A 23,356-nucleotide genomic window follows, 5' to 3' on the forward strand; every position below is an offset into this window, starting at 1 on the left:
ACTCGATTGTTCACCAACATTGTTTTTGATCAGTTGCTGGTTTAACTTAGATTTATTCTTAACCCTCCCCTCAGGTCACCTGATATTAATTTGCTGCACAATGTCATATTTGTTCTTTCTAGATACACTCTTTTCCTGCAGAAAACATATTAAGACACTGTTGTCGTCACTGAAAATATTTCTTCCAGACGTGTTTACATATTTGCGTAAGAATGCTGATTGAAAGGTTTTTGTGAATGGCATTCCCTACTTATAACAGCAAGCAATCGTGCACACTGAAACCAATGAGTGTTGCATGAGACACTGCAGCTTGGAACTCAGGGATTCACCACATGTGCCATTCTCATCATGTCAATACAGTAACTGACTGATGAAGTTATGACTCATCTACCTAATTGCAGCATGTTTTTCTCCTTGCAGTGTTATTTCACATCATCCTAGCTGTACCTGAGAATTTCTTCCTTACATATTTGACCGAAGTTAATTTTTATAAACCGTTAAAAAAGATAATAACTGATTGATAAATGATTGCTAGGAGTCATATAAGCATTTTAAAAATCACAGTTTTCAGTGAAATATGCTCTTTTTATTAAAAATGATAAAACAAATAAGCAGAAACATTTACTTGCAAAATAAGCAGAAAAAGCCCAGACAGACATAGTTAAAACTGCTTATCTAAGTGTGTCTTATGAAGTATAGCCTTTCTGCTTATTCCTCAATGTGTGGAAAAAAATGATGTGTTTTACTTAGAAATCTGGGCTTTAGTGAGGTACACTCCATTAAGAAGTATGTCCAGCCCTTTGTAATGTCCAGACAACCATCATAAATCACAATGACTTCAGGATAATTATTGTCTTTGAATAAAAGCGTCATTCCTGTTCATCTCATTGCATGTTTCATTCTGTTACCTTCTGTGCTACGCTATAGCAGTTCTTTCTGTGGTCCAAGTTTCATCAAGCTAGTTTATTTGGTAGCGACACATAATGTGAAAGTGACTTTCATCCTTAAGTTCTGCCCATCAATCCACTTAGACAAGACTTGTCTTGTAATTATGCCAAAAAGATGCAGTGCCCCAGCAACAATACAGAAAAGATGACGTTTTATTTGGGCATGATGCTGTAACTTAATGTTATAAATTTCTCAGTCTAGTGTTCATGTTCATGGAGCATCAATAGTGCCCATAAATTAATATAAAAGGAGTGAGATGTAAGCTGGCAAAGTTTTTATTGGTTTACTTTGACTTGTTTCCCAAGTTTTCTTGGCTAAATAGTATTTGCCTTGGAAAAACTTGAACTTGGTTGATTTATAAAGTTGTTGCAGATCCTGTATATTCTGCAAGAGTCAAATCAGGCTGGTTGAACATGTAAGACTACAATTATTTCCTCTCTCTATGTTAATAATTCATAAAATTCTTTAACTAGGAAACAGCAAATAAAATGTCTCAGCAGATTTATATAGAATTCATTCAGTTTGTTACATTTTTCATGAGTAATTCCTTGAATTCTTACAGAACCTAAGAAGAAATGATGATTGACAATTCTTCCTGCAGGAGGTGTGGTAACTTTTGCAATATCTAAAGATGTTTCACTCATAATAATGATCCTTTGTCATTTGGATGTAACAGTTAATGGCAAGATTCATATTATTGGTTAAAAAATTGGGGTATTGTCAGGAATCAGAGAGATAAATTATTATTTTTTATGGAGACTTTCTTCAATACAGAAGTTTCTCTCCAACATAACAATACGCTTACAAATTATTATAATGAGTATTGCACAAGTGCTTGACACACTTTCTTAAAGATGTTCCTCCATCTCCTTCAATCTTATGTATCTCCTTCTGCCCATTCAAACAACAAATGCTCTTGCACATCTCTTGCAATATAGCATTGGGAAAGTATTTGCACAGAGATTAAAAGCTGTAGATCGCTCCAGAGGTGACCTGGTTTGTAACTAATTAAGCTTATAGTATGAATTAAAAATTTAATTGTAGTTATATCAAATAATCTAGCTCGCTTGTTTGTTAAGTATTGCTTGAGGTAGTTGCTTTTTGGTTAGGTTTTATGAAATTAGATAGAAAATGGCAGTCTCTGGTATTAGAGACAGCAAAGTGGAAATGTGAGAAGGTGAAAGTAATGAACATAGTTACTTTAGCATTAGAAATCTTTAGAACACTGTTCATAATATAATAAGTAGAATTGTGTGGAACTAACACAGTTCATTTTATTATCTGGGTAACAGATGGTAATGTATGACTGTATTGATAGATACGTGGCACTATTCTACAGCCAAGGTAATGAAACTACCACTACCAGTAGTTGTAGTATGTACATACAATGGTCTTGAGGCTTCAGTTTTTACTTATGGTGCAGCTATGAACTCTCTCGTATACACTTGAAACTACTGAAAACATTGGAATGTGTCTGAGAAAACTGTATAGGTCAGGCTGTTCAAACTGTTCTTCGTGAGCATGAGTGTTTGCAAGTGCCAAGTCATATGATCATGTTGGCAACAACCCGAATCCCTGACTGCCTTCAAGTGAGCTGTTTGTATACCCTTCCCTACCTCTCCCCTGGCTGCCCGTGGGCAAGCACTTGACCTGTAACTGCCTGGTGTAGGTTGTACACTGCTGTTAGTGGAAAATGCAGTATTCAGTGTTAATTGTCTCAGGGAAATAAAATGTAATCCCTAGATCACTTCTGGCACAAAACACACTCAAAATCCAGTAGTGCGCAAAATCTCATCACAAAAATAATTTTTTAAATGGTATTATAGCAGCTGTAGAAAGAGGAATAAAGAATTGTTTCTGTTGCAGGTAATGCAAAACTGTTTATGCTTGTGAACCTGCAGCCATGGATTAGTGGCATTGCTATACTTCTAGGGTGACACAGGGCTGTGTATTGGAATACCTACCGGAACATTGAAGTGAGATATCCATCGATATTTATCAGGCAGACTTGCAAACAACACCCTGTGGCACTCCAGACCGGATATTGTGTTGAGCTACTATTATTCCATTGAATGCAAGTCCTTTGTTGTTCAAAATTAAATCATGCGGGAGAGGTACAGTGGGAAAACAGCAAAGGAGCTGCTACTCCAGGAGACAGTGTTGAACATAATATCTGGCAGAAGCTTCAGTCAGCATTTCGCATGAAGCTTGCTTGTTACTGGTGATCTTAGCAACTGTTTGGGAAGGGGGTGCTGGTAACTCGTGACCAGATTACAAGAGCTCATAACTGAGGTGACTCAAGCAAACTCATAGTGGAAGGGAAATCAGAGTAGTGTCATAATAACTTATCTGCAGTGAAAACTGCATGCATGATAAGTACACATTTAATGAATACATTATTTCATCATCATAATAGTATCATCTTTGAATTTTCTTCCCCTCTTGCTTACAGACATCATAGAGTCAGAAAATAGCCACACTTTGTGTTCGTTTAGCATGTGACTAGCAGCCAAATTTTTGTCTTCTGTACTCATACTCAATTTATAAAGTACTTTCTTGTCTATTAAGTGGAGGAAATTATTTTCTTTAGCTTAATATGGGACTGAGGTAACTTAAATAAGACAGTAAGCATCAGTTTTTATTTTTGTAGCTCACCACTGCTCACTAACTATAACAGAAGTGAAAGTGAACTTAGGTGCTCTCATTTCATATGATTGTAAGACTGAACAAGGAAGACTTCAGGAAAATCCGGTAACATTGGTTTTGGCATCTCATTCATCTGACATTAAATGACACACATTCCTAATAAAATTAAACAACTACTAGCTTGAATATATACCAACTAGAAACGTGCTCGCTTACTCTGGGGTTGTCCAGTAGAATGTACATCTCTGTTAACTTTTGTAGAATGTCCTTGATCATCATAGCACTGTGACAAACAGCACTTGATTATCAAGGAGTCTTTCGAACACAATGGATACTTACAGGCTCACTGTGCCAAATGCCTATCACTGGCTCTTACCCCATCATACCTTGTGGCCATAATAGTCCAGTCAGATAGCAGATATACCTTGCAAAAGGTGGGATAGAAGAGTTTATTTTTTCAACTCGTTCATATGGTTGGAAAGATTAGAAAACAGAGTTTTACCAACAAAATTTCGCTTGGGAAAACTTTCTGCAGTCAAAAAACTTGGAAAATTTCGGACTTTTTTCAGTTTTTTCATAATACCTCAGTTTTTTTGCTCCTATCGCTTTAACGTCTATTTCCTTTTTTAAAGAGCACAAAATTCTCTACAAATTTGATTCTTGCCATTTTGTTTCTACTCCCAATATCTAAGGCGCTACAGTGCCTCAAAAAATACCAATTATTCAAATTTTGAGCATGGTGGCAAGATAGCTTATTTTTGAACACTTTTTTCAGTTTCTGTTTGTGTATTATAAATACATTATACATCATGTTATATGTTGGAATTTACCACCTCACTTTCAGGTATTCAATTTCTCTGTATGCAACATGAGGATTGCTGAGCACCCATCTATTGTCATTCTTACATCACTGCCTGAAGTTCACTATGGGCCACCTCGGCCCTGGTATTTGTAAAACTATAAATATAAAAATACATCATTAAGACACACACACACACACACACACACACACACACACACACACACACACACACACACACACAAAGAAAATAAATTGTCTCAGGATACTGAACTATTATTAGCTGCAATAGCCAACCTAATTAGGTAGGTAATTATTCTTGTGTATAAAAGCCACACAGTTGACATTAAAAATAAATAGCTTTATTACAATTAAAATGAATTGTCAGTTACTAAAAAATGTTGACAGTTCTGGGTATGTAATACTTGTAATATCGCACTTTAGCGCACTTGTGAGCATCACTTCAACGTTTTGATGGGCCAGGTTCCTCAGTTTCACCAGAAATTCCTTGAGTTACAGATTCAGGGTCTGTACATAGAGTTGATCCCAGATTGACCTCTTCTTTAAACAGCGAGTCAGCCTCAGCAAGTTTGTTGATTTCATCAGCGGTTTCCTCGACATCCTCCATAACATCATCTTCACTGTCTTCATATAAAAATTTTGGCACGTTTTCGCAGTTGACCCCAATACATTTATTGCAAATTGAAGAACATTTCAAACCCGCTTTTCTGCAGGCACACGCTCTGCCACAGTTCAGCTTGCATGAGCATGAAACAATGTGAAGAAGTGCTTCAGGTGCTATATCTTGGCTCATTATAACGGACATTGGACTGTGAACACTGTGATTCCAGCCCCATTTCTCAGGAGGTTTCCAGTTTCCCATCCAACTTTGGAGTTGTTGGTAAGTCCGCAATGAATGATGTTGTGCAGCATCTTGTGTAGGTGGCAACCGTGCAAGATTCAGTTTGCTTTTTGTGGCAGACTTGGCGAATAGCTGGTACCGCAAATGGTCTAGTGTGTGGGAACTGCTGACACCTCCACTATAAAATGCGATAGTAATCTGTTCTCCTGCTGTTATTATTTCTTCACGGGTAGCATGTGGTTTATTGAACGTGCAAAGCGCTGAGGTTGGGTGTTCATTTTTCGCAACAATATTGCAGCACTTAATGTTTCCTTGACCAAAAAAGCGGATGTTGTATCACATCCGCTAAAAGTGTGAGTGAACACAATATATTCACTGTCAAACTTATAAGATGCAGTGGAAAACCACTTGTCTTCTGCATTTCCCCTTCCTGGCTTTAAGAAAAATGAGTTTTCAGTGCCTTGCCCCAAACCGGTCATGAGCACAAGCAGGTCAACATCATCTCCTACAATGACAACACTTCCAAAATCTTTGGTTCTTGAAATGGCAGATGTTACAATCATAACATCAGCATCTTCTTGCGCCTGGTGCACTTCAATGCTACACTCCAGAAATTCCTTTTTAAGAAGTGTGATCAAATGAATCTTGCGTCATTCATTGTACAAGAACTTGTCCTGAGGGACTTGGTTCACCATCTCTTATTCAACCACAACGTCAATCGAAGAATGTTTTTTGGACCTACGAATTCTCTCAGCACTCTTTGTGCTACATTTGTCTCCCTCACATGGATACCCATCAAATACAATAGCAAATTGAGATCCAAAATGACATTGCAGGTAAGAAACATAGCTTTGGGCTATTGACTTGAAGCAAACATTTCGAGTCTAAGTTACTTTGTAGATAAGGTACTCTCCATCAATGACAAAAAATTTACCCGGTCCACCTAACTTCACATCTTCCACTGGAACGAAGGCATTGTAGAATGAAGATTTTGTTCCTTTTTGCATGCCTTTTTCTGAGAATAGGGACATTGGGTAAGGAGCAAGTTCATATTTCAGAAAGGCTTTTAACTCTTCTTCACTTTGTTTCATTAAACACATCCTTTGGAAAAGAGTTAAAGGATCAACAGGAGTAATTTTAGTGCTCCCAGCTTTTACAGAATTGAATGCAGAAAGGAGAGTCACAACTTTTATCTTTTCTACGGAACTTTACATCGTGGAAATTGTCACCAACTATTCTTTTCATGCTTTTTTCCCCCCTCTTTGTGACACATATGACAATTAACATCCTCCGTTCCGACAACACCACTGCTGATAGACGTTATAAAATCACTTTCAGGAAAGGGAGGGTGCACTGAAAACCAATCACGCAGCTTACGCAAGTCTATGCCATCTTGTTCGATGCGACAACTTCTTGCATCTACATGCTGGTCTGATGTTACTGCGCTCACTTCGCAATACGACTCAATTTCTTCACAAATGTTCTGCATGTGAATCATACCCAATGTCCATCTGGTTGATACACTATCCGTAATTCCTCGGCCAGAAGTAAGTCCTCCAGAACTCTTCATGGTTCTCATCAATGTTTGTTCTATAGTCATGTCAGAAGCAACCCCTGTCCAATACTTTTCTGATCGCCGGATTGTAAAATGTCCTTTCGGTGTGAACTTCTCATATTCTGATAAATCCATTTTTTCCTCGAGTCTCAACATATCCTGTAAGTAGAGGTGGCCACTTTTAGCATACATAAAATGTCCAGCTGAATGGAAGTAGGGGAGCATTTTTCGCATGCTTTCAAGATGAAGTTTCCAATTGCTTGATCGATCCGCTTCAATAAATTGTTTCATGAGAGTGACCATCTTTTAGTACTGAACCCATAATTTTGCTGTGGGTCTCTTACTTTCAATCATTTTCAGGGCAGTTACAAAATTTTTTATGACTTGTTCCCCGAGAACACTGGTATCCTGGCCAACTGACAGTTCTGACTCACCACAAGGAGAAGACAAGTCATTCAATATCCCACGTTCATCTTCTGTTAGCTCAATGTGATCCCACACTTGACAGACCAAAGCAAGGTGACACAATAAATGTGCTCGCACAGCCGTGGAATATGCATGTCCTGACAAAATCTATTCAACGCTGTTTTCAGTGAATATTACACCAAATAAGTCCTTCAATCCACTTCCACCCATGATCATACCGATACATCCCATGAACGACATAAGGAAATGGAAACCTCCAAGTTGGACCTCCACATTATGTAATTCAGGAAGGTCAATCTCCACAATATCCCTTTCCTTCCAATACAGCGGCTGCTCAAATGTGACAAAGCATGTAGTCTGATTATGTCTTTTACATGCATCTCTAGCTGTCATCAGAACAGTATATATGGCGTCATAATGGCTTGGTGATGAATTAAGAAATGGAAGACACTTTATTTTAGAACGTTCATATTCTTTGCCTGCCGTCGAGCGTTGCATGTAACCATTCCATCCTGAAACAACTGCATTCTGAGACCATTTACAATATAACCACGTAATTTCCGCTGTTGAGATTACCATCTCACCTTTTGCAGGAGCAATTATGTCCAAATCTTCAATTTTTATAGCCTTCAGCCCTCCAACTTGTGTTCTGTGGAATGTCTGTATGTCATTTTTTCTGGCTTCACTAACAAGTTGAGCTGAGGGATGGTGATTCAACTTTTTAATATTTTTCTGAGGAAGCAATGCATCATGAGGAGTAACACACATTATACCTCCTATTGCATGAAGAGTACCAGTTCCATCTAGGGTGTTTACATTGAAATCGGCATTATCAAACACAAATTGGCAAAATGCGTCCCTTCGTTGTCAAGCTGAAGGATTGAAGACACTTCCAATAGGGCAGCTTCCGTATAAGATGCTGCAAAGCCAAGGGAAGACAAAACCTGGATGAGATGTTTTGAGCCAAACTTCTGGTACAAGTATGCACTAATAGCAGTCAAAAATGATGAAATAAATGAACATGGCCTCGCAGCACTTATGAGTGCATGAGCAAGAGAAACACATATTTTCCCCCATTTTCTGGGAGACCGCTTGTGTTTCAAAATTATAGTTTCAAAGAGCAATCTTACAGATTCTGGTATGACAGACTCTACATCTCATAAAAAATTATCAGAGGGAGGGTACTGTTTTACATCGTACACTACTGATCTTATATAATCTAATATGATATTTGCAGCTGCTTTGACGATTCGTAGTCTTTCTTGCTGAGGATCTGAATTTCTTTTGGTGTACCAATTTTCACTGAGTAGTTGGTGCCCAACATTCTTGAAACATACGACTGCTGGCTTTGAAGCTGTTTCAGCTACCACCACATCGTCACCATATTTCTGGAAAAGGCGAGACTTGACAGTTCGAATATCAGGACAAGGTGATGTGGGTATTTGCTCTAACAGATCGTCCATAGAAAACTGATATTCTTTCGTATTGGTTTCCAGGTAGGCAGATATAGCCTCAATGCCTTCATCTACTTGTGTTGCAGGTCTGTAACCTCGTTTCTGTCCAGTAGCTGAAACACGGTGAAAGAACTTTTTGTAGCAAAATCTGTGGTACCACCCATCTGCAGCAACCAAATCATTTACATTTTGAATCCGCTCTATCACTTGTTGACCAAATTAATCAGCATGTCGTTTAGCCTGTTCTAATACTGTCGATTGCACTTCCAATTTCATTACTTTGTAAACAAAATTTCGTTTGGCATATGGCAATCTTAACTGCTTGGTTAAAAAGTTACCAAAATTCCCTTTTGCACATAAGAAGCATTTCTCTTTGAAATTGAACTGACCTTTTTCCTGCGACCAATGTAGCACGCCTGTTGGTTCCTGAGGATGTTGAAGGCTAGCTGCTATCATTCTCTCATTAATGTACTTCTTGTAGCATGCTTCATGCACCATCACTTACTGAGCGTTTTCAAAAAACGGGTGTGAGCAGACTCCCTGTGTTTAGCACTACAATCGATAAGTGTGCTCAGTCCTTTCTTTTTCACATTGCGTCCACCACTCACCACAGTTTTTTCGCAAAAAATGGTTCAAATGGCTCTGAGCACTATGGGACTTAACTTCTGAGGTCATCAGTCCCCTAGAACTTAGAGCTACTTAAACCTAACTAACCTAATGACATCACACACATCCATGCCTGAGGCAGTATTCATTTTTTCGCAAATGAATCACAAATTCATGTCAGTCGTACTCATTTTCAGCACCACAACTGAATGGAAGCGACTCCAAACTGTAGGACCCTTATTGTTGTGTGCTAATAGCTGTCAGGGCACTGTGAACAATCACCACAGATAATCGCCTTCCGCCCGCCAAAGAAGAAATGCGCTTTTGTCCGCTAAAGAACAATTCCTAAATACTTTTTCTTATAACTGATCATTAACGTCAATCAAGTGTAGAAAATGTACGGCACCTGCATACAGTCGTATTACATATTGTTACACAAATAAACTTCACGCAATCCGACGTGAATGTGTTCGTAGCTACTGAATATGATGCTGTTTGTCCTGGCCCTGCAGCAGAGTGAGATGGTAAATTCGAATGAATAACATGATGAGTAATATGTTTATACTACACAAATAGAAACTGAAATAACAGTGTTCAAAAATTAGGTAATTTGCCACTTTGCTCGAAATTTGAAAAATTGGTATTTTTTGACGTGCTGTAGCGTGTTAGATACTGGGAGGGGGGAGGGGAATCAAATTTGTAGAGAAAAAAATCAAATTTGTAGAGAATTTTGTGCTCTTTAAAAAAGAAAATAGACTTCATAGCAATAGGAGCAAATGAAACTGAGATATTTTGAAAGAACTGAAAAAAGTCCAAAATTTTCGAAGTTTTTTGACTGCAGAAAGTTTTCCCAAGAGAAATGTTGTTGGCAAAACTTGGTTTTCTAACCTTTCCAACAATATGAAAGAGTTAAAAAAAAATCTTCTACCCCACCTTTTGCAAGGTACAGGCTTTTTTTCTGACAGTTTCACTGGACTATAAGTGTGACACAGCAGCTCCAAGCTTACAGATGATTCCAAAAACCAAGATGACCAACTCTGTCTGGCAGACATTTAGTGATCTATAACTTTATTTCACTACTGGATTAACATAGTGGATATTACTTAACACACAACGAGTACTGTGTGCCAGTCATCTCTTCTTCATGTGTAGTTGGGACATCTTGTTTATTGCCACTGATAGACTTGAACTTTTGTTGTCTTGTGACTTGATATCTGCATGATGTGTTATTGGGGCTTTTTTAATGTACTCTCTGCTTACACTGCTTGCAGTTTACTCGAAGAATGACTCTACAAGCTCAGATAATTAAGGTATTGCTGCTGCATAATAGCATGAGGAGTGGTGTTCAAGCTTTTCCTCGTGACAGACCCTTTGATTTGGAGAGACCTTACTTCAGACTCAAACTACAAATCATTTCCAGTTTATTTCAGTTTGCAACTACATGTGTTGACTGTGCTTGTTCAACACAAGTTTCAAGTGCTTGTACACACCTGTAGAAAGTTTCATGGCCAGCTGTGTACTTTATAGTTACACGGATTTCAGTAATACTCCCCTGTGGAAGTTTTGATTGGTTGAAAATTTCAGTAAACAAATAATAGCACTTTTTGTAGTATTTTCCAAATGCCAGATTAACAAACTGTGTATCTGCTACACTGAACAGCATGGTTGTGGATTTCTTGTGCTATGCTATTCTTGAAGCAGACACGCCAAGAGTCATACTGTTTAAGAAAATCAGACGATAGGAAAAGTACATCATTGTCAAGAAAGTACATCTCTTAATCACTGTGTAAAGGAAATAATACTGGATTTGAAATCACATTTTTCTAATGAACATTGATGTAAATAAATAAGCTTTCTCATGTTTGGAATTCCTGTCAGATTAAGACAGTGGACTTGACTGACTCAAACCTGATCCCTTGCCTTTCTTTGGTTGTTCTTATATCAGCTGAGCTATCCAGGCATGCATAATGTTGGTCAGTGTGTCAGTCTCCCAGTACCTTTATACTATTACTTGATGAAGCTTTCTTGGTTTTTCACTCTTCAGTTCTATTTTTATATTCTAAGCTTACCCTCATAACTTTTTTTAGTTTTTCATGTGATTATTTCCTTTTCTGTGTTACATTTTGAAAACATTAGTATCAATTGTAAACATGTGTCTGATGTATAAGGTGCAAGATTTATATACTGATTTTTATGAATTAGTAACTAAAATAGTTGAAAAATCCAGATGTGATGTGCACATAATAAGTCTTTTACATTATATAATACTTTGTAAATATTTTAGGGGTTTAGCAGGGAGCACTTGCAAAGGGATTACCTTGTTGCATTTTGAGCAATGTCTTTGTAATTGTATATAAATTCATTAACTTGCTCTTTTCATTGTCTATCAGGTACCGGACCCAACAAAATTTGAAGTATTGTTTCAAATGCAGCTTGTACTGATTCCTCAAGTGGCTGTTGGAATAATAATGCTTATAATTTTCCAAGCTTTACTTAGCATTGTGCCTATTGGCAAAGTTGTCAGTGGACCTCTGACTAAGCTTGGGATTTTGAAAATGCGGCTTAATGGTAAGCTATCAAGAAATTTTGGACAGGACAGCTTCCAAAGTGTGTGTACTTCATTAATGAGCTTTCTCCTGCTAGGATTACTTTTAATACCTGCACTGTTATCTTCAGGGGTATAATCACAGTTGAAATCACTTTGATATTTTGCTTTCTTTAAGTCAACAGATTAAGTTCTCAGGTATGCATGTCTAATTTTTTTCTTGAAACCTATCTGTTTATAGTAGTGTGATAGATCAACTGATCAGCATTTCTTAACAAACACCTGTGACACTTTTTCTTCACGGATTTGCTTGGAGCATTATGGGTAGTAGAGGAAACCCAATCAGCAAAAATAATAGGATACCAATTTTCATGATCACTGTTTTGTATCAAACGGTACAGAGTAGTCTTTTCTTTAATTTCTTATCAAATATCTCTCTGTTTAATTTTATAACTCTTCGATTTTAGTACGAGTAGACATACGGAACTTGTGCGATGCATGAATCTGTCAGATAGCTATTTATGACAGCCACAATGCCTCGATATACAGAAAATCTTATCTTGCAGCTAATTATATAGTTGTAGAGTGTGATTTTAGTGGCATCCTAAATTTCTGCTGGGGGGGGGGGGGGGGGGGGGGATCTGTGGCACAATGTAGTAGACAGTATAATATAGCCTCACCAAGCAAAGGGGCACATTGATTAAGACACTGGACTCCTATTTGGGAGGATAACAGAGCGAATGATCAGCTATCCACTTTTAGATTTTCTGTGCTGTACCATGAAATTGATATTAAATCCTATCTGACCCTTTCCTTTTTACGTTAAGGCCAGGTTGCCTGTGGTTATAGTCATACTGTCACCATTCCACCTGTCTCCCACTGGTCCCCTGTCCACACGCACACACACACACACACACACACACACACACACACACACACACACACACACACACACACACACACACACACCTTATGAATGACAGTCGTTAGGTCCAAACACCCCTGCACCCCCTCTTGACCTGCTAAATATGTCATATTGTATTTACCTGGGCTTTTAATAATGTTGTTATGTCTAAGAATAGTTATGCCAGTTGTTATCATTATGGTGGATGTGAATGTCCAGGTATGTACCTATGGATAAGATACCCTGATCAGCCAGAACATTGTGACCACTGACCTACTGTCGATATAAAGAATGTAACAGTATAATGAAAAGGATAGTTGCTGCTCACAATATAGCAGAGATGCCGAGTAGCAGAAAGGCACAACGAAAAGACTGACAGAAAGTTAACTTTCAACCAAGAAGGCCTTTGTCAAAAATAAACACACACACACACACACACACACACACACACACACACACACACACACACACACACACGCGACCACAGTCTCTGGCGACTGGCTCCAGATGCTAGAAACAGTGGTCATGTGTGAGTTGTGTTAGTAGAGTGTGTGTGTGCGTGTGTATGTTGTCTATGAATTAATAGTATAGAATATTAATAGTATAGTCTTTACGCTTGCCAAAAAACAAAAAATCTCAAAGTAACTGCCAGGGGCCAAGATTAAGTCATTTTAGATACTATCATTGAGAATCCAATCGTGTCAACTACAGAAATGGGCAGAAACTTCCATCTGGCAGTGAGTGGAGTAACTGGCCTCTGACACTTTCATGTTGCTGGTTTCCATCACCCAAAGCCTGGAATTAAACTAGCCATTACATCTCTTCAGCAAGAATCTCACATAGTGTTTGACCTCCAGTTCCTCCCAGCTGGTAAAGACTTTTAGGACATTGTAGTATGGTTTGACAGAAATGTTTCATATTTTTATACTCATCTGGGCCTGCTGTATCGCATGTTCAGGTATGTTATTTCATGTTCATGTGAGAATGACAGACCATCTCTGAGGACCTAATAACACTCACTTTCCTCCAAATTGCTATGTGGCCATAGTGCAAAGTTGAAGGATAAGCTTTTCTGTTTGGGATTGACTGCCTAAATTTCATCAAGGATGGATGTGGAGGAATGCACCCATATGTTAGAAGAGTGTATGTTATCATTTGTCCCTGATTGTTTGAGACAGTGATCTGCAGCAATTGTGTACTAGAGGTATTCTTTGGAATAGTGTTCTTTTATATGTGGTAGAGTGTTAGGACATGTCAAAATATTTGTAGCTGTGTATAGTTCAGAATTACTTTCGTAGCTATTAAGGTGGTAATGGGGAGAGGCCCACGAGGAAGGCATGACCTGCATTCAACCTGTCCCATGAGCTGTCCCTGTAGCTACAGCAACCACTTTCAGTTGCCAGATTTTCAACCCCCACCATTATAACACTTCGTGCTTGTATTATGTGGTAGTGGCAGGCAGTTTGCTATCTTGTGGGATTGTTCGTAGTGCACTGAGATTTTGTTTCCCTTGTCTAACAGTTGTTATCTGTTGTTACACTGCTGTGAGATGCTGAAAAATCTCGGAAGCGAATTCATCAAATGTTAAATGTAAGTACACTCTCAGAAAGGCGCCTTGCGACAGTTGCTGAAATGTTGGAATTTTATAGTTGACAATGAGGTCTCAAACCCAGAAGAATTTTACTGACTGTCTCATCAAATGTTGTTGGGGGGAAGTGTTGAATGTCACTCTCTTGGCTAGGAGATTGCCGTATGAGGTCAGTTGAGAGAAAGGGTTTGTGTGTTATGTGGCTGCACCATCAACATTTGTTTTTGATAATGCTCCCATCCATTGTGTTGTTATGGACAAGATGCCTACCATGCCAGAGCCAAAGTAGGAGTCGACTAGCCTTTGTGTCATCAACACTTGAAATAAGTGTTAAAATATAAAAGGCTCTGATATCCTGCCATAAAACACAGATCCCCATATGCTAAATCGACAAGCTGGCAAAAACATACTGGCCGTACAGTAACTAGTCTGCCATGTTGTCATAGCCATTTCAACCCAATAGAATTTATACAGACACATATTAAAGATTACATTTCCAGCAATTAAAAAATGCGGTCTGCAGTCGAGGCCCTCTGCATTGAAGCTGTTAGGAAAGTCACCCCTGATGACTGGAAGAAAGTAGTCAGTCACACACAGCACATCATGGAAAAGCGAGGCAGGATGAAATTAATAAAAATAAAATAAGTGTTCATTATTGGAAACGATCATGTTGCTAAACAACAGCATTGACAGTGTCACTTCAGATGTCTACAGTAGTGATGAGAGTAACATTAGTAGAATTTTTCATTGTCATAAAAATTTTGCACAGACATATTCAGCTTGTGTGTTTGTGTGTTTGTGTGTGTGTGTGTGTGTGTGTGTGTGTGTGTGTGTGTGTGTGTGTGTGTGTGTGTGTTGTGGGGTGGGGGCTGGGTTAAGTACCTGTTGCAACAGTGTCAAGATGAGTTGTGTTCATTGACCTCGTTGCAGGTCAGGAAAGCGTTGCAGCATGGTTTCCAGGGCAGCTGGTATATAGAGCTGGGTTGCTGGCCATTGCAGATTCAGAGAGGCAGTAAGTTTATTGATCAGAATTTGTGCAGCAATCAAAGGCTTTGTCTTGCTGCAGTTAGTGTTCAGCGCTATGACTGGTCCTGGATGGTGGTGCTTTCTTAGCTCAGCACACTGCAGCAGGATGCAGCCAGTGCACAGAGCTGCCAGGCCAGACTTGCATGTCATAGTGTAGAAGCCAAGTCAGCTCCTTGACAGGAGCACCGTTTCACACACATGTGTGACCAGTCAACAGCTTGTGGTGGGGCTGGTGCAGGAGGCACTCAAGCCAACTGTTGACCAAGGACCCACGATGAAGGATGCAGTGTGAGCAGTCCACGGATGCAAGCCTGCGGCAGCAGATTGTGTACACGCAGAGTAGGTGGCAGTTCAGCAGCAAGCAGGTGCAGGTGGTGGCTGAGTGTGGGTTGCAAACCATGGACCCCCAGATAGGAGCCCACAAGTTCATTAAAGTTAGCTAGTAAATGGCTACCAACTGGAAGGCACCATTTCAGCTTCTGGCAGCAAAAGGACAAGGCCCAGCATACAGGTCAGCATCTCATGGAGGCAGTATCAAGAAGTAGATTGAATAACCCACATTGGGTCAATGACTGGTGGGAGTTGTACTTCTCAGAGCCGGCCGCACACGATTACAGATACTTCATAGCTTGAGTGGGTGATATTTATGGCCGTTCGACCTGCCCTGTTGTGGTAGTACATCATTTTTTACTCTAAAGACCATGGCAGTGACACAGTGCCATATGTGGACAGGGTGTAATCCAGCTGACCACTGCGACAGTCTGGCCCTCATCCTGTTTGTGTTGACAATGTTCCAGCCTCAGCAGCAGGCTGCGGGGCTAGTCGAAAGGCACCCAGACTTGCTTTGGTGCCAGGGCAGAGACTAAACCCTCGCAATACCAAGAGGGGGGGGGGGGGGGGTACTTTATGCCCACCTTTTGAAAATATTGAAATCTACTCAGGTACTTTATTTTTTCAAGTTTTGTAAAAATATTTATTGTGTTTATGAAGTGTTCTTCCAGATTCTATAATTGTTTTATGTTTTTTGTTTAAGCTTAATCAGAAAATTTAAATTTAAGAGAGGTGGCCATAAAGTCTCCCCCACTTGGTAGTAGATGTGACTTCCCACAATGGTCATCTTACTCCACAAATAATAGCATTACATGACCTTAGAACAAATGGACATTATATTTCTCTTGGTTGACAGCAGCAATGGTCTCAACAATAATTTCTTTCCCTTTGGTTCTGTATTGTCTGTATTGTTTCCTGTTCAATGGTACTTAGTCAAGTGTTAGATACAACTCTGATTGAAAATGTATCGACAGTCACTTACTGACAGAGAAATATCACAGATTTTGGAAGAATCTACAGATTCTCAAATTGAATTTGATGAAACTGAAGATGTTGTGAGTGAACCTAAAGAGGAATGTCTTGTGCACAAAGATGTGGACAGTGATAGAGTACCTACAGATGCTGAAGATGATACCTGGGCATCTGAAACTGATGATGACACAGCTTTCGAGGTTAGTGACAAGTATATTACAAGTACTGGAAAAATCTATAGCTCGAAACCTCCTCACATTAGAAGACGAGTAGCACAAAACATAGTGACAGAAAGAGAAGGCATAGGGGACGTAAGTAAAGTAGAACAACAAGATAATCATTTGAAAAGTTTTTGTCTCCAGAAATTGTCACCATCATAATAAAGCATACCAATGAAGAGGCATTGAGGCAGAAAATATCCAAGACACACAGACTTGAATTCATGGCATATGGAGGGCTACTTATTATGGGGAACGAAAACAACAGTAAGTCATCTGTTACAGATTTATGGTCCTACACTTCAGGAAGATTTGTTTATACTGCTACCATGAGCCGCACCAGATTCCAGCAGCTTACTAAAATAGTAAGATTTGATGACTGAGAGTCGCAAAGCGATTGCAGAAAACGTGGTAAGTTTGCTGCAATACGAGAAGTTTTTGATAAAATGAATGAATTACTACCAAAATATTATTCTTTTGGGATGCACACTGTTATTGATGAAATGTTGTCATAGTTCTGTGGCAGGCGTCTGTTCAAGATCTTGAAGGAAAAACCCGGTAAATACAATATACTTATACACATGCTCACAGCGCTAAAACTACACTCATGCTCATAGATTAAGGATAATTGCAGAATGTGGTGCTACACAATGTGGCACTACACAAAACTGGCACTAATAGCATAGGCACATAGGGAACACACACGGCACAGACCTGTAAGTCCACGGTATTGGTGATAAGATGAGAAAACCATCCCGAAACACATGTGCTACAAAACGCCACTGTTTCCTGCCCATGAATTGCGAGTGTTAAGGTTCTAGTTGAAAAATTTGGGGACAGCTTTCTGCTCACTTGGCCACAGTTTACAGGCACCGGTTTGAAAGGCAATGGCACATTTCGGCTCCCATCTTTTGAAGATTTAGTCCAACAGATCCTTGACTGGGATAATTTTTGAAAATCATGTAGAATACATTTTTACATTTTCACATTTATGCACATTTTTATTCAGGTTTCTCTTTTGCTACTGCAGCCTGAATCACAGTGTCCAATGACTAATTCTTACAAGGGAACCTCTCCATCGCACCCCCCTCACATTTAGTTATAAGTTGGCACAGTGGATAGGCCTTGATAAACTGAACACAGATCAAGTGAGAAAACAGGAAGAAGTTGTGTGGAACTGTGAAAAAATAAGCAAAATATACAAACTGAGTAGTCAATGGGCCACATAAGCACCATAATGGACTATGAGAGATTAGGAGCGCCGTGGTCCCGTGGTCGCATGAGCAGCTGGAAAACGAGAGGTTCTTGGTTCAAGTCTTCCCTCGACTGAAAATTTTACTTTCTTTATTTTTGCATAGTTATTATCTGTCCATTCGTTCATTGACATCTCTGTTCACTGTAATAAGTTTAGTGTCTGTGTTTTGTGACTGCATCGCAAAACCGTGCGATTAGTAGACGAAAGGACATGCCTCTCCAATGGGAACAGAAAACATTTGTCGCAAGGTCATAGGTCAACCGATTCCTCCACAGGAAAACACATCTGATATATTCTATACTGGTGACAGCATGTGCGTCACATGACAGGAATATATTGTCGACCCACCTAACTTGTACACTTGGCGAATGGGTAAAAAGATTCTTCTACCTTGCCCGATTTAGGTTTTCTTGTGGATGTGATAATCACTCCCAAAAAAGTGATGAAAACATAAGAGTTTGTCACATAAACTGAAAATAAAAAATTAAACTTTTCACTCAATAGAAGATTTGAACCTAGGACCTTTCGTTCCGCAGCTGCTCACGAGACCACGGCGCTCCTGCGTTCCTATTGTCCTTAATGTTGCCTATCTTCCCTTGAACTACTCAGTTTGTATATTTTGCTTATTTTTTCACAGTTCCACACAACTTCTTCCTGTTTTCGCAATTGATCTGTGTTCAGTTTTTCAAGGCCTATCCACTGTGCCAACTTATAACTAAATCTGAGGGGGGTGCGATGGGGAGGTTCCCTTGTTAGTAAGGGCGACCCACTCAGTTGTCACATGGTGTACAGGGAGTTTGGAAGGGTGAGCAGTTTTCTACCATAAATGGATACAGGCTGCACAGATGAGAGTCAGAATCCAGACTGTACCTGAGGCTGAAATGCTTATTACCTGAGTTTGTGATGATAAATTACTGTGTTATTGTTGCACATGCTGAAGCAGCTATTAGCTCATCCAGATGGTTAAGGAGGTTGGGTGCTAAGGTACTGTTTACGAAGTTCAAATTTTGAGGGAGGTAATATATCTGGTTTCTCAGGCCAGTGTAATAGAGGACATGTTATGTTTAAAATTGTAGTTCCTGTTATGATAGCTAGAAGATAGAAAGTTGGTCTTGAACTATCACATATTGTACTGTTTATCAATATGCTGCCACCTTGCAGCTTCAACCATTCTGTACCCTTAGGTCATCCCTGCTTGTAACAATTCACAATAACTGCTGTTGGATTGTATAAGCGACTTGCTTTTTAGAAATAGGGTTGTGGTGCCAGAATGGGCATATGGTGGCTTGCTCTTGCTGGCAACGCCAAAGCTCACATAGCAATATTAGCGCATGGTTTTCCCGCCTTGCTTCCCATGCTGTTCTTCATGGGCCTTGTGTTTTTGCTGGTGGCAATAGCATGATAAATTTGGTCATTGTAGTGGATGGCTTATCGTGGTTATTGTTCGCTGTAGAGATATTGAGAGTACTGGTAGCCTTGAAAGTTTTACTTACTCTACGTTTAATGTCTCTGAAATTTTTAATAAGGCTATTGGTAAATCATATTTCTACTCCTCAATACCTTTTGTTCTGAGGACCCATTGTCATTGTAAGGATCTGGTGTTTGTGAAGCTGTAAAAGTTGTTTGTGATGACAGTATATTACCATAGATAAGAAAAACCTGATCTCCCCTCCCCCCTCCCCCTTGCAAAAAAAAAAAAAAAAAAACAACCTACATATTGATTTTGCCAAAAGCACACAAGTGATTCTTGGTGTTGTCGCTCTCAGGGGCACTCTTGGTTGCTCTCTGTGAGAGGCACCCCTGTGCATCTTTGTGAATCGCAGCTCAATTGCATAGCACAACACAGAACTGTATGCTGTTGTGCAGGTTGCCTATCACAGTTGCTGACTTGAACAAATTTTTACAGTCTCCCATCTGACCTGGTATGGGAGAATTGTATAGTACACATGCTGCTTGATGCTGGGTATTGCTGCTTGATGCTGGGAACCAGACTAGCACATGTAGGCATGCACATTCGGTGCCAGCTTGGACTGTCACAGGGTGGTAACATAGTGATAGGGTTTTCCTGTCTGGAGGATTAATAAACTCTAGCACAACTGGTATCTCTTCATGTGCTTTATGTAGCCCACCACAAACTTTCAGGGATTTTAGAATTGTATGCCGCTGCTACATACACCAACGAAGAATCCCAATCATTGCTATAGCTATTTGCATAGTGGCTTAGAATTTTCCCTCTCATTTGATGTACACATTCAGTTCTTCTGTTAGCCTGTGAGTTTAAAGAGATCATCTCAGTTTGTGAATAAGCAACAAATGGCATAACTTCTTCAGCAATGCTAACATAAATTTGGTGCCCTGATATGTGATTTTGTTTCCAGAATACCAAACTGTAGTACCCAATTACGCATCACTACGTTTCTACTGTGGCAGTTTGCCGGTTCTGGATAGCAACCATCCACATGTAATGTGTAAAATGATCTACAATTGATGAAGGTTTCTCGGGCTGCCAGCCGGATGGTAGTGTTGATTTTTCATGACGTTACGGGAAGTGTCATATTGCCCATCTTCTGGTGAAGTGTCGAGATTCACAGAGAGTGGGATATTTGTATGCGTGGTCACTCCCCTCCATTATATCTTGGGAGGCTGTGGTGGACCAGCAGCATGCGCGTGGTGGTGGGGGTAGCCGCCCCGGCGGCCGTGTTAGGTTACGTGCTGCAGTCGGTCCGTTCCCACAGATAGGCTGGTAATGTCCTTGCCAGTTGTAGTGTGTGAGAGGTCATGCTATTCCTGCAAACCCTTGGATAAATTTGCTATAATAGTTTGATAATCCCTAAAAGACTGCAATTCCTTGCCTGCCTGAAGAGGTGTTGGAAAACTCCATACAGTGTTTACCAGTCTTGAACCTATTCTCATTTCGTCTTGGCTTATTAAATGCCCAAGTAATTCACTTCTTAGTGCAGTTGCTGAAAAATGTCCCTCAACCAATGCACATCCCCTTTCATATTCCTAGCAAACACAACAATATCATCCAGATACGCCATACACTATTTCGGCTTTAGTCCCTTCAAAAACTGTCCAACTACTGTTGAAACATCACTTGTGCATTTCGTAGACCAAATGACATTTTCCAATGAGGTACTGAATAAATGCAGTTTTTCGTTGGTCCTTGAGTACTATTCCCAGTTGATGGTAGCCACTTATTAGATCCATAGTGGAAATATGCATACAGTTTCCCAAGTTATCAAGGGCTTCTGTTATATTTGGTTGGATACTCGCCTGTAATCGTACGACACTTGAGGTATCTGTAGATGCTGCAGAACCGATACTGCTTCATTCCCTCAAGAACGTTTCTTGAGTACTATCACCACAGTTGCACCCTCTAGGCTGGTACTTGCCTCAATGATACCATTGCATAATTATTTGTTAATGAATTTCTCTATTACCAATTTTAGGTGATGGGGCACCCTGTATGGCTTAAAGTACACAGGTGGTCGATTCCTAAATTGGAGCCTGTGCTTCGTCATTGGGATTGGTGGTAAAGGGCCATGAACTTTAAATAGATCATCTAATTCTAGCAGTAACTTCTCCATAAGAAGTCCCTCCATTCTTTCTTAATGCTTCACTTTTTCATGTAATGCAGTTATACTTGCAGCTTGGTCATGGATATGGTCCGAACATATCCATCTAGATCAGCTTTGTCTAGAACATCTAAATTGGCAACCAATAATTCCGTAGACAAACTGATGATGCCATCAGTATCACAATTATTGAAATCACTGGGCACTTCTCGTTCGCCACCCATCTCCTGTATGCATACAGTGCTTCTGTACACAAAACAGTGTGCTTCATGTAGCTCATAATTTTCCTCCAATGGTTCCATCACACAAAATGTGTTTACAGATAGTTCTGTTTCTACATTTGCTCATTGTAGTTTCCCTATGCCTTGCTGTACTTTATCATACAGATTGGTGTTCAGTGGCCGTGCACACGTTTTAACTGATTCATGGGTCACGAGTGGCAACCCTTGTGGCAGTATGTCATCGACAGAAGTTTTCAAAGATTGAACAATGTTTCCATGAGTTATACAATATGTTGTCCAAGGTCAGTTTTAGTATGATGCTTATACAGGAAACATGGCCCTAGGATCACGCAGTACCTTTCACCTATATGGGAAAAACTTCCATAGTTTCCTGGAATTGCTTTGATTCCACCTGAAAATTTAAACACTGGTGAACCTAGCAACTACACTTTGTTACCATTGACTCCCCATACATCTATAGCATAGAAGGTTTAACTGCATGTTTCCCGTGAGGTCCAGAGTTGTCTCAGACATGTGAGCTCCTGAGTGTAACAAAAATATATGCTCCCTACCATTTGACAATGTTGACTGGAATACTCTCTTTCAAATTCTAAAGGCGGCACGGGTGAAATACAGGGAACGAAAGGCTATTTACAATTTGTACAGAAACCAGATGGCAGTTATAAGAGTCGAAGGGCATGAAAGGGAAGCAGCGGTTGGGAAGGGAGTGAGACAGGGTTGTAGCCTCTCCCCAATGTTATTCAATCTGTATATTGAGCAAGCAGTAAAGGAAACAAAAGAAAAATTCAGAGTAGGTATAAAAATCGATGGAGAAGAAATAAAAACTTTGAGATTCGTCGATGACATTGTAATTCTGTCAGAGACAGCAAAGGACTTGGAACAGCAGCTGAACGGAATGGACAGTGTCTTGAAAGGAGGATATAAGATGAACATCAACAAAAGCAAAACGAGGATAATGGAATGTAGTCGAATTAAGTCGGGTGATGCTTAGGAAATTAGATTAGGAAATGACACACTTAAAGTAGTAAAGGAGTTTTGCTATTTGCGGAGCAAAATAACTGATGATGGTCAAAGTAGAGAGGATATAAAATGTAGACTGGCAATGGCAAGGAAAGCGTTTCTGAAGAAGAGAAATTTGTTAACATCGAGGTTAGATTTAAGTGTCAGGAAGTCGTTTCTGAAAGTATTTGTATGGAGTGTAGCCATGTATTGAAGTGAAACATGGACGATAAATAGTTTGGACAAGAAGAGAATAGAAGCTTTCGAAATGTGGTGCTACAGAAGAATGCTGAAGATTAGATGGGTAGATCACACAACTAATGAGGAGGTATTGAATAGAATTGGGGAGAAGAGGAGTTTGTGGCACAACTTGACAAGAAGAAGGGACTGGTTGGTAGGACAT

At 39.6% G+C, this 23,356-nt stretch overlaps 2 protein-coding genes and 1 long non-coding RNA gene across 4 annotated transcripts in view; 2 read left to right on the forward strand and 1 right to left on the reverse strand.

Moving 5' to 3' along the window:
• LOC126471137 (delta(14)-sterol reductase LBR-like) overlaps window positions 1-23,356 on the forward strand; it is an 887,948-nt gene that overhangs the window by 837,628 nt on the left and 26,964 nt on the right. Inside the window, exon 22 of the mRNA XM_050099227.1 lies at window positions 11,687-11,864. Coding sequence (XP_049955184.1) covers window positions 11,687-11,864 — 178 coding nt within the window. The remainder of the gene's footprint in view (window positions 1-11,686; window positions 11,865-23,356) is intronic.
• LOC126471143 (uncharacterized) overlaps window positions 1-23,356 on the reverse strand; it is a 611,803-nt gene that overhangs the window by 550,904 nt on the left and 37,543 nt on the right. The window lies entirely within an intron of this gene.
• Window positions 1-23,356, forward strand: part of LOC126471138 (delta(14)-sterol reductase LBR-like) — a 765,587-nt gene that overhangs the window by 234,214 nt on the left and 508,017 nt on the right. The window lies entirely within an intron of this gene.

Source organism: Schistocerca serialis, chromosome 3, assembly GCF_023864345.2.
Source record: "Schistocerca serialis cubense isolate TAMUIC-IGC-003099 chromosome 3, iqSchSeri2.2, whole genome shotgun sequence".
Lineage (NCBI taxonomy): Eukaryota > Metazoa > Arthropoda > Insecta > Orthoptera > Acrididae > Schistocerca > Schistocerca serialis.